Source organism: Citrus sinensis, chromosome 3, assembly GCF_022201045.2.
Source record: "Citrus sinensis cultivar Valencia sweet orange chromosome 3, DVS_A1.0, whole genome shotgun sequence".
Taxonomy (NCBI): Eukaryota; Viridiplantae; Streptophyta; class Magnoliopsida; order Sapindales; family Rutaceae; genus Citrus; species Citrus sinensis.
Window position 1 is genome coordinate 35,798,521 of NC_068558.1, and position 15,256 is coordinate 35,813,776.

A 15,256-nucleotide genomic window follows, 5' to 3' on the forward strand; every position below is an offset into this window, starting at 1 on the left:
TTTGCCATCGCCGGTGATGATTCAAGAGCCTGTCGCACAAAATTTTCGTGCGACAGTTGCATATCGCACCAAGATGCAATCGGACTAAAACTCTCTCACAAGTTAAGAAAATAACTCTTACCACTCGGTGATGTGGATTGGTGTTGGATCCAGATGGATTATGATCGGATTTCACTTTTACCGTTCGCCGTTACCTTTTGCCATCGCCGGTGATGATTCAAGAGTGCAAAGCTGCGTTTGGTTTGATAAAATGGGAGAAGTAAAGTTGCTTTTGGTTTGTAAACAAGGATAATTTGGGGAGAAAATCTTGTGTTTGACTAATGTTGATAGAAAAAAATTTAGAGAGTTAATTATAAAAATAGCAAAAGTATTTAGGTTACTTTTGTAAATTTCCCAAAACAAAATTCACAATAGTACAAAAATAAGATGAAATCATAAGCCAACTTTTAAGAAAAGAAAAAAAAAACTCAAGTAGATGTCAGAAGTATAAAGGTGTTGATGAGGTTTCAACATTTTTTAAAATCTTTTTATTTAATTTTTGGCCAAAGATTAAGTACTTATTTTCAATTATTTTAAGACAATATGGTAGTAATAATAATGGTGATGATGATAATGATAATGATAATGATAGGGGATCAATAAACATAAAATTTATTAGTGCCCATCACATTGATTTTGTCGTCTCCTCAGTAATTGCTTTACATATTTATTTTGCATCTAATTTAACATTATTGGAAGTTAATTGACATGACTAGTAATTAATGCATTACTTAAAAAATTTAAAGAAGATAGAATAAGCGTGCATGAAAATAAATACAAGAGATTAAATATAAAGAAGGTATGGGGTGGACTTCAAAAAGGAAAAATAAAATAAATTTTGAATTTTGTTTCAAAATAATTTCCAATACACATATTTAACTATATGGTAACTGCTTTTATTATGTCTTTTAATTTTAACGTCCAGTCAGCAAGTAAAACCGTCATTCCAAGCATTTTCAATGAAACTATTGCATCTATACTTTACGAAAGGTAAACAAGTTCTCTCAAAACTATGAAAATTGAAAATCAGATGAAAATTGTCATGAAACACTGAGGAAGGTTTTGAGAGAATTTTTAGTAGTGTTTTCTTTTCTTTAAATTTGATTGGTTGATTTCAAAAAAAATTGCAGTACAACTTTTGTCCAGAATTCTAGTAGATACTGTAAGGTGTCGAAAGGTGAAAATAAAATTTTGCATTTTGTATTATTTAGTCACTTTACCGTCAATTTCTTATTAGTAGTTATCAATTATTTGTTTAGATGGACAATTGGACACGGCATTTTATTTATTTTATTTTTTTTTAAAGAAACTAATCACGAAACTTCCTTGTGGGTTCCAAGGAAGCATGTAATAAAGCATAAAGTATATCCTCTACAGCCACATTAAATTATTTTGACATCCCAAATTTTCTCATCTGGTCAAATCTCTCATCTGCTGAACTGCCATGGCTTCTTCTTCTTCTCCACCTCGAAACGACAAGAAGATGCATGATGTTTTTGTAAGTTTCAGAGGAGAGGACACCCGTGACAACTTTACCAGCCATCTTTTTTCAGCACTGTTTCAAAATAATATTGAAACTTTCATTGACAATGATCTTAAGAGAGGAGATGAAATTTCAGAGTCTCTTCTTGGTACAATTGAAGCATCAACCATCTCAATTATCATTTTCTCGGAAAAATATGCTTCTTCAAAATGGTGTCTCGATGAACTTTTAAAGATCCTCGAATGCAAGAGAAATTATGGACAGATTGTGATACCAGTTTTCTATCGGGTCGATCCATCACGTGTAAGAAAGCAAATTGGGAGTTTCGGGGATTCATTTTTTATTCTTAAAGAACGATTTCCATACAAGACGCGGAATTGGAGGAGTGCTTTGACCGAAGCAGCCAATCTCTCCGGCTTTGATTCTCGTGTCATTAGGTGACAACGATCTTCTATCTAATTCTTACTAGCATAAGTAGTAAATGACATTGTAAGGAGTTTAACTTATCAATAATTTATTAATTAAATCATTTTTATGAAGTCTAGGTTATTATCTTGCATATTTAATTAAAATTCTAATTATTTTATTTGATGAAATTGTTCTTCACATAAATTAGCTATTTTATGTTGCAACTAAAAACACGTGATTCTCTGCCTCGGTTTCATATATTTGAACTTAGTTGCTGTTATTTTTTCACTAGGCCTGAATCTAAACTTGTTGCGGAAATTGCCAATGAAGTTTCGGAGAGGCTAGATGATATTTTTCAAAGTGAAAACAAAGACTTGGTTAGAGTTGAAAGGCGCATTAAAGAAATTGAATCATTATTACGCACTGGTTCTGCGGGTGTTTTACAAATTGGGGATTTGGGGGATCGGTGGTATAGGCAAGACAACAATCGCTGGTGCTGTTTTTAACAAAATCTCTAGACATTTTCAAGGTTCTTACTTTGCGCATAACGTTAGATCAGCAGAAGAAACTGGCAGATTAGATGACTTGCGAAAGGAACTTCTGTCTAAGTTATTGAATGATTGGAATGTGAGGAACTTTCAAAATATCAACGTCAATTTTCAAAGCAAAAGACTTGCTCGCGAGAAGGTTCTTATTGTTTTCGATGATGTGAATCATCCAAGACAAATAGAATTATTAATTGGACGACTTGATCGGTTTGCTTCAGGGAGTCGAGTAATAATAACAGCAAGAGATAAACAAGTTCTCACAAATTGTGAGATTGATCATATATATCAGATGAAGGAATTAGTACATGCTAATGCTCTTAAGCTTTTCACTCAATGTGCTTTTAGAAGAGACCATCTTGATGCAGGTTATACAGCGCTCGCACACAAGGCATTTTCAACTCGCACACAGGTTATACAGACCTCTCCCTGGCCCAAAATCTTGAGATTATGCTATTATACAGTTGTTTAAGTTTGGTGGAGACTCACTTATTTATTCAATATCTAAATAAACTTAGAAGTCCTTGATCTAGACCTCTGCGAAAGCCTGACGAGTCTTCCAACTAGCATTCATTTGAAATATCTCAAGATACTTAGGTGGCGTTTATTTTTTAACTTAATGATTTAAAGTGACTTAACTTAATTAATTACTTAAATTAGCGGTGTTTGTTTTATAACTTAATGAGGCTTTTTAGATAATTTTAACTTAATAAAATAAGCTAATTTTTTTAGCTTTTTACTAAATTAAGAAATCTGAATTAAGTCAATTACTTTCTAATGTAAAAAAATATCCCTACTTTATAATTTATTTTTCATGTCTATATCAAAACGCACCCATAGACGTTTACCCCACATAATCTCATCTTTATTTTTTTAGCCGTCATGGAATCCCTCCTCACACTGCTGCTCTCATCAAGTTCTTGAATCTCCCATTAATTTCTCGCCAAGCAAGCACTTGACTTTGGCTTTTTTTTTTCTTTTTCAATTACGTTTTCCAACATTCACTTATATACTAATCAACTAGCTTTGCTACTCTTTTTGTATCTGACACACTTCGTTATGCGTTTTGGGTGTTGTTCTATTCATATGACCATTCAAAACTTATTTTTATTGACATATTTTGTTAATCTGATGGTGATCATTTTGGGAGAATGTTTACTCAGCTGTTTGATTTTTTTTTTTTTATAATTGAGATGATGTTGTGTATGATCAATTGACTGAATGCAGACATGCTAGTGCATGTTTTTCTTTCGTAATTGGTTGAAGTAGTTTTCATAGAGCTATCTTGGTTGGTTATGAATTTTCCAGTTTCTTTGAATTAAATTAACAATAGCGGAAATTAAGAATCGCTGAAATTAATAGTCCACAATTGGTTTCGTTTGATTGTTTTTTGTGGAATTTTCTTATAGATGTCATCACAAGGGGAAAGAGTGGATTGGACTGATCATACTTATAGGAAATATTTTATTGATCTTTGCATGCGTGAAGCAAATAATGGAAATAGATCTGGGGCAACCTTAAAGCCTACTGCTTGGAATACGATTTCTCAGGAAATGAAAGCATTGACAGGAAAATTTATTACCCCGAAACAACTTAAAAATGGATGGGATTATATGAAAAGGCAATACCTCACATGGCTGAAATTAACAATTGCAATAGGAAATGGTTACAATTCTACAACTCATACTTTTGATTGGCCACCTGAAAGATGGGAAGAATACTTGAAGGTAACATTTTTTTTCTTTTATTTAAGTGAATTATTTAAAATTTTTACAGTTAAGTATAATCACTTATTATGTTTTGATTTAACAGAAATATCCAGAAGCTAAACAATTTCGCGATAGACCTTTAGCAAATGCTGAAGAGTTGGAGGCATTGTTCTTAGGTGCAGTAGCAACTGGAGCTTATAATTGGAGTTCTGGAATGGAAGGGATACCAGAAATAAAAAATATATCATCAATGCTATTTGAAACTCCAATTAACTTAGAAGATGATGATTGTGAGGCAAGAACACCTAATTCATGCACCATTGTGGATGAACCACTTCCCCATGACATGCAGAGGTGTAAAAAAAAACAAAAGAAAAGCAAATCAAATGAAACTTGCGAAGATATCAACAAGTTAGTGGTTGTATTAGAGAAGACCAATGATAAAGGACCTTCAATTACCCAGTGCATGCCAATTTTGAGAAAGCTGCTAACTTATGACAATCCCATGTATTATGTGGCCATTAATGCACTTTGCAATAAGAGAGAATATCGAGAACTATGGATGGGCATGGAGTGTGATGAAGAACGAATTGGATGGATATATAGTTTACCAAAAGTGCCTTAATATCTTTTTCCTAGATCATTCGACAATGTTTTATTTGGTGTCATTATGGAATTTTTGGATTATATAGCTTTTCGTTTATGCAATGAGTCAATTTTTTGATTGGGGTTATTGTTGAACTTTTGGTTTGTGTAGTGAATTGTGTGTTTTAGTTATTTGAATATTTGACGAATATTTTGCTGCTCAAAGTGTGGTTTACGTTGCTAATATATGGTTTTTTTGTTTTTACTTTATTTTTGTCCTTACAATTCTTATAAATTTATTTATATGGTCGGGTTGTTATATCCTATCACAAATAGATTATGGCCTAAGCAATACTTTGGACTTTAATAGTAGGTATGTCCAATATTCAATTAATATTAAATGTTCTTCTTTGGATGCTACGTATATGTAATATATATTTGTTTATTTATTTTTGTATAATAGATATGTCAATGGCTGAGTTGACATAAAGAATGAGGTTAGAAGAATATTAGGAAAACAATTGATTGTGATGGCAAAAAAATTATTGCAAAGATCGACGAAAAGGCTACGAGTATCTACATCATCTCAGTTCTCTTTACATTTAAGAACTTTTAAATGGATCACCAATAGTATGCTGTGATCTTATGCCGATGGATAAGAAGGGGTTCATATCTCTATGCCATTTGTTCAAAGAAAAAGGATGGCTTTTAAAATTATGAACTTTTAAAAGTCTCGAAGCACTTGATTGTGGGAAAGTAGAAGCGGAGAGTCGTCAGTTGTTCCAGGACAGCAATTTCCCCAGCAATACTTTTCCACATTTTGCTTCCATCTTCTATCAGAGGGATTCAGTACCTCGATTATCAACTCTTCCAATAAGCGAAGCTTTGAAATTATGTTTAAAGAAATCATCTCCCCTGACCCAGCATCAGCATGGGTATGATTCCCGACATTTTCTACCCTCGAAACTCTGAGATACTTGAGTTCAATCAATTGTCCAATTTCGGATGGCAGACACTGAACTTTAGTATGACTTACATCAAGGATTTCAAGCTTCTGGAGACGTCCTATTTCTGCAGGCAGCTGCAATAATAGACTACAAGAAGAACGTAAGAAGAGTGCATTGAGATTTATCAACCTGGAGATAGATGGTGGAAGACAACCGATATTCGTTTCGTGCAGGTCAAGAAGTTGAAGGTGGCACATATAGTCAAAGAACGACGTCGGAAGTTTTTCCAATCTTTTTCCTTCAAGTATCAATGTTAAGATTTCACAGCAATTGGGCATGTCTGGCAGAGTGGATGAGGGGAAACCAAATAGTGAGAGCCTTTTTGTGTCTTTTCATTCTTCTTCACTAATATGCTCTCTCTTTTACCAAAATTCCTCCATCTGTCTCATAGGCAATTCTTAACGCTACTCTTTGGAAAAACTCGAACATCTCATAACGTTTCTCTTTGCTTTGCTTTTGCAGAAGAGATTTCTTTTCAAAATTATCTAATATTAGACGTCATGTGTCACGTGCATCCCCAATCTTATTGAAGGATGCCAAAAACTTTTGTGCAGCCCAGCCATCGATAATATAGTCTTGAGAAAGTTCAAGACCAGTAGAAAAAATTGCCCAACCTAGTAAACAATGTTGCTGTTCTAAGGATAGATTTTTATATACAAGTGTAAAGAACCTGTCAACTTCTTCCAGTTCTTTCTTCTCTTCCGAACTTGTTAATCTTAGTTCATCTGCTGTAGCCCGCCAGATTGCCACTTCGCTCTGATTCGCCAACTCTTTTCCTATCAACTTCAGCATATATGGCATACCACCACACTCTTTGACAATTGAATCTGCCACTAGCTCGATGTCTGGATACTTCTTCAAATGTACACCAACAACCTCCCAGAACAACTTTTTAGCTTCCCTTTGACACAATTGCTGCACATGGATGACACCATCTGCCTGCCAACAGAATTCTCTGGACCTACATGCAAAGACCACCTTTCCACGTCCATGGTCATCATGCATTCCAATTTCTTTAAAATTAATCTCTGAAGAAACTCCATCAAGAAACAATACATAACTTCTATCATTCAACTCTTTAGATATGATGTCTGCTCTTAGGTCATTGTTGAGTTCTTTTGCATTTACCTTCAATCGCTCCAAAATTATTTCTTGTATATCTCTTATATTTCCATCAGTGTTTATATTTTCCCAGAAAATAATGTCAAATCGACGAGATTCACCAATTGAATGATGTAAATTCTCCATTATCGTAGTTTTCCCAACACCTAAAGGTCCCCATATGCAGATCTTCTTCATTCCATCATTACTTAGATGATCCTACAGTAATTCCACATACTTCTTATGTGATGGGAATTTACCAGCATGCCTGCTTATGAATGGATCTGGCAGCTTTGGCACCATTTTTATTATTTGACCAATTTCAGTCCTCAGAGAACGTATCTTCCCAATCATTTTCTCAATTTGTTTACCAAGCTTAAGTTGACTATGAATTGGACGTTTTCCACATAAGCATCCGCCGGTTTGCTGATACTTGTTACACAAGTTTTCAAATTCACCCTTCACCTCTCTGACACCATCGAGCCAAAGTTTACATTCGTCCGTCATCTTCATTTTTGTTTTATTTCTATTCAATTCTTCCATAACTTAAGTCTCCAGGCCACGTAGAATTGCTACTTCCTCTTTTCAAGCTCAACAAAGTTCCTCTTCAAATGTTTCACGTAACCACAATTACGCTTCAAGTAACAGAATATGCCTGGGCCACATTCCACTGCTGGTGTGAGGACTGAACCAACTGCTTGTACAATTGCTGCTTCTGCCATTCTGGAAACTTTTGAACAAGGAATTCTTAGGGGAAATTAAAAAAAAAAAAAAAAGAATCACAATCAAGCAAATAAAATTTAGTTTTATTGATAGGAAACGATCACGTAATATACCAATAGGCATTCATCAATTTTTTTATCTTATTATAGTTAATTATCTTTTGACCTAATGGAATGAGTGTATTCAGACAGCATTTGGCATTTTCAACTTTTGCTTTAACTGGAGTAGAGATAGCTTTCTATAAAAGCCTAGCTTTTAAAGGAGAAAGCACATTTTTGAAGATGCATTGTCACTACTTCAACCAATAATTATATCTTATGCATTTTGATCAATATTTCACAGTTCACTATAAACTCAAATGAATCATACGATTGCATAAATATTTTCTTCCTATCCAAACAGTTAAAGGAAAACAAGTTCAGCACAAACCTGAAAAAATTTACTTTTGTTTTCTGGCAAATGACAATGGTCGTTCTTGGATTCTCAGATGCAGCTCAAATGTTGAAGTTTTTGACAGTGGAAGACTGGAAATGAGTTTACTTGGAAAAAAAGGACAGTCAACTAAAATTTAAGAAAATAAATTTTCTAATAAAATTTCTAATAATTGACGTGGGACCATTTACCTTTTGTCTTGGCCCATGACTTTCTCTTACCTTACCTGTCATCCAACTTCTTGCATAATTTACATTTAATTCCTCTGTGCCTCCTTATATTACTTACTATGACATTAAGTAACAAGTAATACAAATACTTCAATTTTCAAATAATATTTTCCTTTTCAAATACTACAATTTTCAAATAAAGTTTTCCTTTTTATATACCGATGTCTGTCTCACAATCTAGTAGATGAATATTACTTCATTTAAGAATGCAAAATAAAGATAAAATAAAATTAATAATGATAAAAATTTTAATTGAAATATAGCTTTTTTTTTTTTTTTGAAAATTGTATATCTTAGCTCTCTTAGTTTATAGATAGTAGATTATGACTTTCTCAAGTGTGTGTTTATTTTCATTCTAATTTTGTTGAACCAAAAACTAAATTCCCTCATGGTTGTCGATAATGATTTGGCTTTCTCATTTATGTATTTATTATCATTCTAATTTTTTTGAACCAAAAGCTTAATTCTTCCATGCTTGTTAACAATAATTTGACTTTCTCAAGTATATATTTATTTTCTTTCAAAATTGTACTTATAGTTTTTCTTTTTATCTTTTTCTAGTTTAATGACATCATCATTTTAATAAAATAAAAACCAAGCTAAAAAAAATATCTCCCTTTCTTTTAATTATTTATTAAAAAAATTAACTTTATATTGTACATTTTTTTTCAATTGTAGTATCTAGATCATAATTCATAAATTAGTTTGCAGTTGGAGTAAACTCAGAAAAGTTAAAAAAGAAATAAAAACAAAAAGAATGGAGACAAATTTCATTTTGAGTGGGGGTTTAATTAAAAATTATCTTATTATGTAATTTTAATTAAGATTAAAATTGTAAAATAACTAAGGAGGTGTTAAGAGGTATTTAGAGGGGTGCCAATAGTCTCACTCTACTTTTTATTTTAGGTACAATATGGGTTAAACCCACACTGATATTTAATATCCGAATCTAGGTGAAAAACCTAAAAACCCAAAGGTAGTGCAAATAAAAAGATGTGGTTGAATGAAAAAAGTCACATGATCCAATTAATTTATTTTTATTATTTTATTTTGCGTTCAACTATATTATAATTCATACAGGGTCACATCAATGTATAAGAGTTTTTAACTGTAAAATAGGAAAAAAAAAAGCACGTATATAGTTCATATCGTCATAATCTAATAAAATCAATAATTTTGACAATCGTACTCTCATACTCCTAAAGTCAACTTATTGGTCTAAGTTCTTATCTCAAAAATTTCAAGAGCGTAAAATCAATTTGTCTATTAAAAATTCGAGAGAATAATATTGACCTTACAAAGTTTGCACACAATAAGAATCTGGGAAACTGATGCTAAGGTTTCATAATCTATAATCCAAATATTGGGTCACCTATCAACAACTTCCTTCTATTGGAAAATGGTTAACCTTCATTATCATTATTAATGTGATAATTACATTGCACTAATGAATAAATAATACTATTGAATATCGCATCATTTACTGTAAAAAAATTAAAATTTTCTAAGTCTAATATTACTCCATCCAAAATAAAAGACACAAATTGCCTATTTCTTGTGAATTTACTAAAATTTAGGGATCTAAATTTTATTATCCAGCAGAAAATGCTGAGAAATTTTACAGAGTATTCGGCAATAGCAGGAGAAAAAATTAAAAAAAGGGTCCCCGCTTGCACCTGCTGGGACGTTTCTCAGTATTGATATGATTGGCTTCCTGGGTGAACCGGCTTGACTAGAGCCTTCAACCATGAACGAGCTGCTTCATTCATTTTTGAGCTGCTACAGATAATCCAAGAAGCAGGAGACATCAAAACAAACGAGCTATATTTTGCAGGTTTGATATATTTAAGTTGATTTTGTTAGCTAATTAACATATATAACTGATAATCTTGAGCAATGCAACTGCTCGTTGTACATTAATTTGCAATGCATTAATTTTAGTTGAAATGCCATGTTATCATGGTCTGGAAAGTGCTTTTGTAAAGAAGCTGCTTCTGGTTGTGCATCATCATCAATCATGAGCAAAGTTGACTTTATCTCTACTAAAACAAAGATTGACTAATAATGGATAAGTGGTGTGCAAATTTATTTTTCGCTTTTCTGCCTTTTTATATTGTTTGGGTAAATTAGGAATAGCTTATAGGATAATTCGGATTTTCTTTGTAGTTTGTATCACGCAAATATTTTCTTTCAGCATATATAAACAGCCTATTTTGCCAGAAATCTGAACAGAGAATTAATCACATGTTGCTTCACAAAATATCAATGTTCTGATTGTGTCCATAACTTTTGCATTATTGTACCAATTTGAAAAATATCAATGCTCTGCATCATTAGATTGTTATCTTTATCAGAAGAGACAAAAACACTTGTGTGTTCAATGAGATATACATATAGATATGTGATTTCTTCATTAGATCTGCAAGATTACACTTTAGTTTATCGGTAGTGTTATGTGAAGTTACTAATATACAGGAACATGGCTGTGAAATTGATATCAGCATATATATGAAATTGATGGCTTTTTACTAGTAGGAAAGCAATGCATGGAACTCTTTTTCTGTTTTTGGTTAGGCAAGTGATGAAAAATATCTCAAAAAATATTTGCAGGATGGAAGCAGTAGCTGCACAGGCAGCTGCGCAAGCAGCTGGTTCATTGGTTGGACCGGCAGTAGAAGGTGGCACAGGCATATTACATTGTCTGAAGCGCAAGTTTTTATATGTGAAAAACATGAGCAAGAACCTCAGGAACCTGGAAAGAGAAGAAAAATACCTATGTGATGAAGAGGCAGATGTGAAAACAAGACTTGAAAGGAATAAACTAAAAATGGAGAAGTCACGCAGATGTGAAACCTGGCTCAATGAGGTGGAAAGGATGAAAGATGAGATTGAAACACTGAAGTCCAGCTACAGCAGTACCCACAAATTCTTGTGTGGCATATGCCCATTTCCTAGTCTGCTGCAGCTTGGTAAACAAATTGTGAAACTGACGGCAGAGGTAGTTTCTCTAAGAAAACAAATTGGCCAAATAGCCATTATGGTTGAGAAGGCACCGGTTCCAGTCATAAAAAAGCATGCCAAAAAAATGGAAGAGGTTCCATCGCTTAATAAGCATTTGAAAATGCTCCAGGAGTGTCTAAGAAATGTAGGAACAAAGAGAATTTGCATATGGGGACCACCAGGAGTTGGAAAAACAACAATAATGGAGAACTTGCATGATGCGATTGGTGAGTCTCGTCAATTTGACTTCATCTTCTGGGTAACTGTGAACTCAGAGGGAAACATAAGAGATATACAAGAAGTTCTTCTCAAGCGGTTAGATCTAAGAGCGGAGGACCACAACATTGACCAAAGGGCAGACATGATATCTGAAGAGCTAAAGGACAAGAGTTATGTCTTGTTTCTCGATGAAGTTTCCACGGAGATCAATTTGAGAGATATTGGCATTCACGATGAGCATAAAAATGGAAAGGTGGTCTTTGCATGTATTTTCAGAAACATCTGTGGGCAGATAGATGAGGAGGTCAATGTGCAGAGATTGTCCGGTAAGGATGCGCAAAAGTTGTTTTGGGAGACAGTGGGTGTGCAGTTGAAGGATTGTCGAGACATCAAACCTGTGGCAAGACTAATTATTAATGAGTGTGGGGGCATGCCCCACATGATTAAACTAATAGGAAGTAGCTTGGCAAATGTGAGCAACCCAGCAATATGGCGGGATATGCTGTCTCAATTAAGATCTCCAAGTATGGCGCCAAAACAAGAACTTGAAGAAGTTTACAAGTCCTTTAAACTTGTATGTGACAAGCTACCATCAGATAAGCAGCTTTGCTTACTTTACTGGGCAATCTTTCCTGTTGGCTATGAACTTCACGAAGACTACATTATTGAATGCTGGAGAGCAGAACAGTTTTTCGCATGCTTAAGAAAGCTTGGGGAGGCACGTGACAGAGGGCAATCTATATTGGATGAGTTTGTTAAAAAATCTCTACTAGAAAAAGGGAGGAAGGCTTCACACTATAAGATGTTTGAGCATTTTCAACGAGCAGCATTAAGAATTGCCAATCACGATGAGAACAGTTTCAAAATTTTAGTAAAGGAGGAAGAGAAGATCAGTGAAGAAGAGTGGGAAGTGGCAAATAGGATCTCGTTGATTCGTATGTGTCTATCCACTCTACCAAAAAGGCCAAAGTGTTGTAGAATCTTAACATTGTTACTTCAAGAAAGCAGTCTGGCAGAACTTCCAGCATCATTCTTTGGATATATGTGTAGCCTTCAACTTCTTGACTTGCATGATACGAAAATCAAGCTGCTTCCATCATCTATCTCCAGTTTGACAAATCTCAAAGCATTGTTCCTAAATAATTGTTGTCAATTAATGCGACTGCCTGCAGAGGTAGGAGATCTTCATAATCTCGAAATCCTTGATTTAAGCCATACTGGAATTTGTTGTTTACCGTCTGAAATTGGTCAATTAGTCAATCTCAAGTGCCTAAGAGTTTCATTTCTTGCAAATATTGGAGAAGAAAACAGTTTTGCAGATAGATCGGTGGAGATTATTTCTTCAAACATAATTTCCAGGCTTCATTCATTAGAAGAGTTGAGCATAGTTGTGGATCCCAACAACAGAAGATGGAATCAGAATGTAGAAAATATAGTTGTAGAAGTTGCTTCTCTGGAAGACTTGACTACTCTTTGTTTCTACTTTCCCAATGTTGGCTTGCTCCAGAATTTTATCAATGCAAGTAAATCATGGAATGGAAACTCCAACTTCAGATCATTCAGCATCCTTGTAGGCTATAACCAAAGAAGTAGCCCTCATATGGAATTTGATTTCTCAGGATGCTCAGCAGAAAAGTATTTGAGATTTGCTGATGGTGAAGGATTTCCTGATGCAGTTGTAAAGATACTGGAGCAGGCATGTGCTTTCGAGCTGATTGGTCATAGGACTGCTGCCAATTTGTCAGACTTTGGTGCTAATAAATTTGGAGATGTGGAAGCCTGTATAGTCGAAGATTGCAATGAAATGATAAGCATCATTGATGGGAACCTTACAGAAGGTGTCACATTTCAACACTTGAAGAAGCTGCACATCAGCCATCTTCCAAAACTGATGCATATTTGGAAAGGTTCAATACAATCCGGAAGCCTCATAATGCTTGAAACCCTGATATTGAAAAGATGCCACGGTATGAAAACTCTCTTTTCAGAGGAGATTATCTTCCAACTTAATCAGATACAATATCTACAAGTTGAGGACTGTAAAGAGATGGAAGAGATCATTGAGGCTGGAAGTGCAGTTGATTCCAGGGCTTTTCCTAAATTAAAGAGTTTTCAACTCATTAATCTGCCAAAATTGTCAAGCATTTGCCACAACATGTCATTGGCATGGCCCTTGTTGGAAACAATAACAATTAAGGCCTGTGATGAGCTGAGAAATTTCCCGTCCACCATTGAAAATGCATCCAAATTGAGAGGTATCCAGTGCAATCAAGCTTGGTGGAGCAGTTTGGTCTGGCCAAATGACCATGTTAGAGACCACTTCCAAAACTTTTGTCAATTCATATGAGGAAAATCAAATGCACAGAATTGTTTCAATGATTCATATCAGATTTGACTTTTTAAGGTACAGTTTGTACCAATTATTTTGAGCTACTGCTGGAATTTGAAGTCTGCAGATTTCTTTTGGCTTTTGATGGATAATGGATAGTTCTGGGTCACTGTAAATATCTACCCTTTGTGCTCTAGTATATGGTGAGGCCATCTGTTTTGCACTAAAATGCTGCCGTTGTGATGCAGTATATAGCTATGTTTGTGAACGTTGTTGATGTTTTGTGTCCGCTACTATTTACTTTGGAACTTAGAAGAACTTCTTTCATAAGCTGCTTTGCCCTACTCGTATTTTTAATTTTACATTTCTACTGTTGTTTCTCGTTGGAGTGCAGCATATCGCTAGTTATCCTTTGCTCATTGTCGTTCTTTTGATGAATAATAGTATAATACTTTCAGAATAGCAGCAAAGTGTTAGGCCACAAGTGCGTTTCACATATGCAAGGCGCAAGGGTAATTCTGGAAATACCCATCGTGGCTGACGTGGCATTAAGTAGTATAGAGAGAGGAGTTTGTTATGCATTTCTGTTAGTAATAAGTTGATGGTTTTCGGTTTTGATAATTTGTTAGAGTTTTTTCTGTTATTCGATTTTGGCGTAGAAGTGAGGAGGTTATATGGGAGGAGCTGGTTTTTTGGGGAGGGTATCCAGGGAATTATTTTGTAGTGAGCTTGCTCATTTTGGGAGAGATACCAAGCCTCTCGAATGCTTGGGTGTTTTGGGTTTATTTCTGTTGATAAATACAAGTTTCCCTACTTCCAACAACACTCTGCTCTCTACTGGGTTGTTTATTTAACCATTTCAGTTCTGGGCGTATCAAATTGGTATCAGAGCAGTCACGTACCTTGAAAATGACTGGCAAAAATGTTGCTCAACGAATGGATTCCATGGAGGAGGCAATGGTTGTTGCGCAGGAGGAGTTTCAACGGGAAATGGGATCGTTGAAGGATGAAATACAGACGATGAACAAACGATTCGAACAGTTCATCAAACTTCAGGAGGATACGGGAGGTTCGAACTCGTATAAAGGGGAAAAGATGCTCAGTCCCAACTTCGGCGGTGGGTCGAGCTCAGGCGGAACTCGCCATGATTTCCGATTCCGGAAACTTGAAATGCCACTGTTCGATGGCTCAAATCTGGATGGCTGGATTCTGAAGGCTGAACGATATTTTTCCGTAAATCGGTTATCCAATGAAGAAAAACTTGAGGCGGCAATAATAGCTTTCGAGGGAGATGCTCTGTTGTGGTATCAATGGGAGAATAGGAAGAGATCCATAGTGGTTTGGGAAGAGATGAGGGTCCTAATCTTGAAACAATTCCGAGTAACCCAAGCGGGTTCCCTCTATGAACAATGGCTAGCCCTTACTCAAGGTAGCAGTGTGCGAGAA

At 34.9% G+C, this 15,256-nt stretch overlaps 4 protein-coding genes across 5 annotated transcripts; 2 read left to right on the top strand and 2 right to left on the bottom strand.

Annotated features, from left to right (window-relative positions):
- The first annotated feature begins 1,405 nt into the window (after positions 1–1,405).
- LOC102613081 (hypothetical protein) lies at positions 1,406–4,908 on the top strand. 2 transcript variants are annotated; one of them, XM_052438896.1, is made up of 3 exons: positions 1,406–1,959; positions 2,223–4,202; positions 4,288–4,908. In XM_052438896.1, the coding sequence occupies exons 1-2, from the start codon at positions 1,484–1,486 to the stop codon at positions 2,434–2,436; spliced, it is 690 nt and encodes a 229-aa protein (XP_052294856.1). In that variant the 5' UTR covers positions 1,406–1,483; the 3' UTR covers positions 2,437–4,202; positions 4,288–4,908. The 2 variants fall into 2 exon arrangements, with proteins under 2 accessions (XP_052294856.1, XP_052294855.1); XM_052438895.1 differs by lacking the exon at positions 1,406–1,959 and having other exon boundaries at positions 2,450–4,202.
- Positions 4,909–5,262: 354 nt separating this feature from the next.
- LOC102612169 (probable disease resistance protein At5g63020) lies at positions 5,263–8,140 on the bottom strand. The gene is made up of 2 exons (XM_052436463.1): positions 8,030–8,140; positions 5,263–7,607 (listed from the first exon to the last, which is right to left on the bottom strand). Exon 2 carries the CDS (start codon positions 7,073–7,075, stop codon positions 6,275–6,277), a length of 801 nt encoding a protein of 266 aa, XP_052292423.1. The 5' UTR covers positions 7,076–7,607; positions 8,030–8,140; the 3' UTR covers positions 5,263–6,274.
- LOC127900799 (disease resistance protein PIK5-NP-like) lies at positions 5,494–6,054 on the bottom strand. Its single transcript, XM_052436032.1, has one exon. The coding sequence runs from the start codon at positions 6,052–6,054 to the stop codon at positions 5,494–5,496; it is 561 nt and encodes a 186-aa protein (XP_052291992.1).
- A 1,760-nt stretch (positions 8,141–9,900) lies between the features above and the next one.
- On the top strand, positions 9,901–14,191 carry LOC102611880 (disease resistance protein At4g27190-like). Its single transcript, XM_006478542.4, has 2 exons — positions 9,901–10,096; positions 10,873–14,191. Exon 2 carries the CDS (start codon positions 10,874–10,876, stop codon positions 13,826–13,828), a length of 2,955 nt encoding a protein of 984 aa, XP_006478605.2. The 5' UTR covers positions 9,901–10,096; position 10,873; the 3' UTR covers positions 13,829–14,191.
- The last annotated feature ends 1,065 nt before the right edge of the window (positions 14,192–15,256 follow it).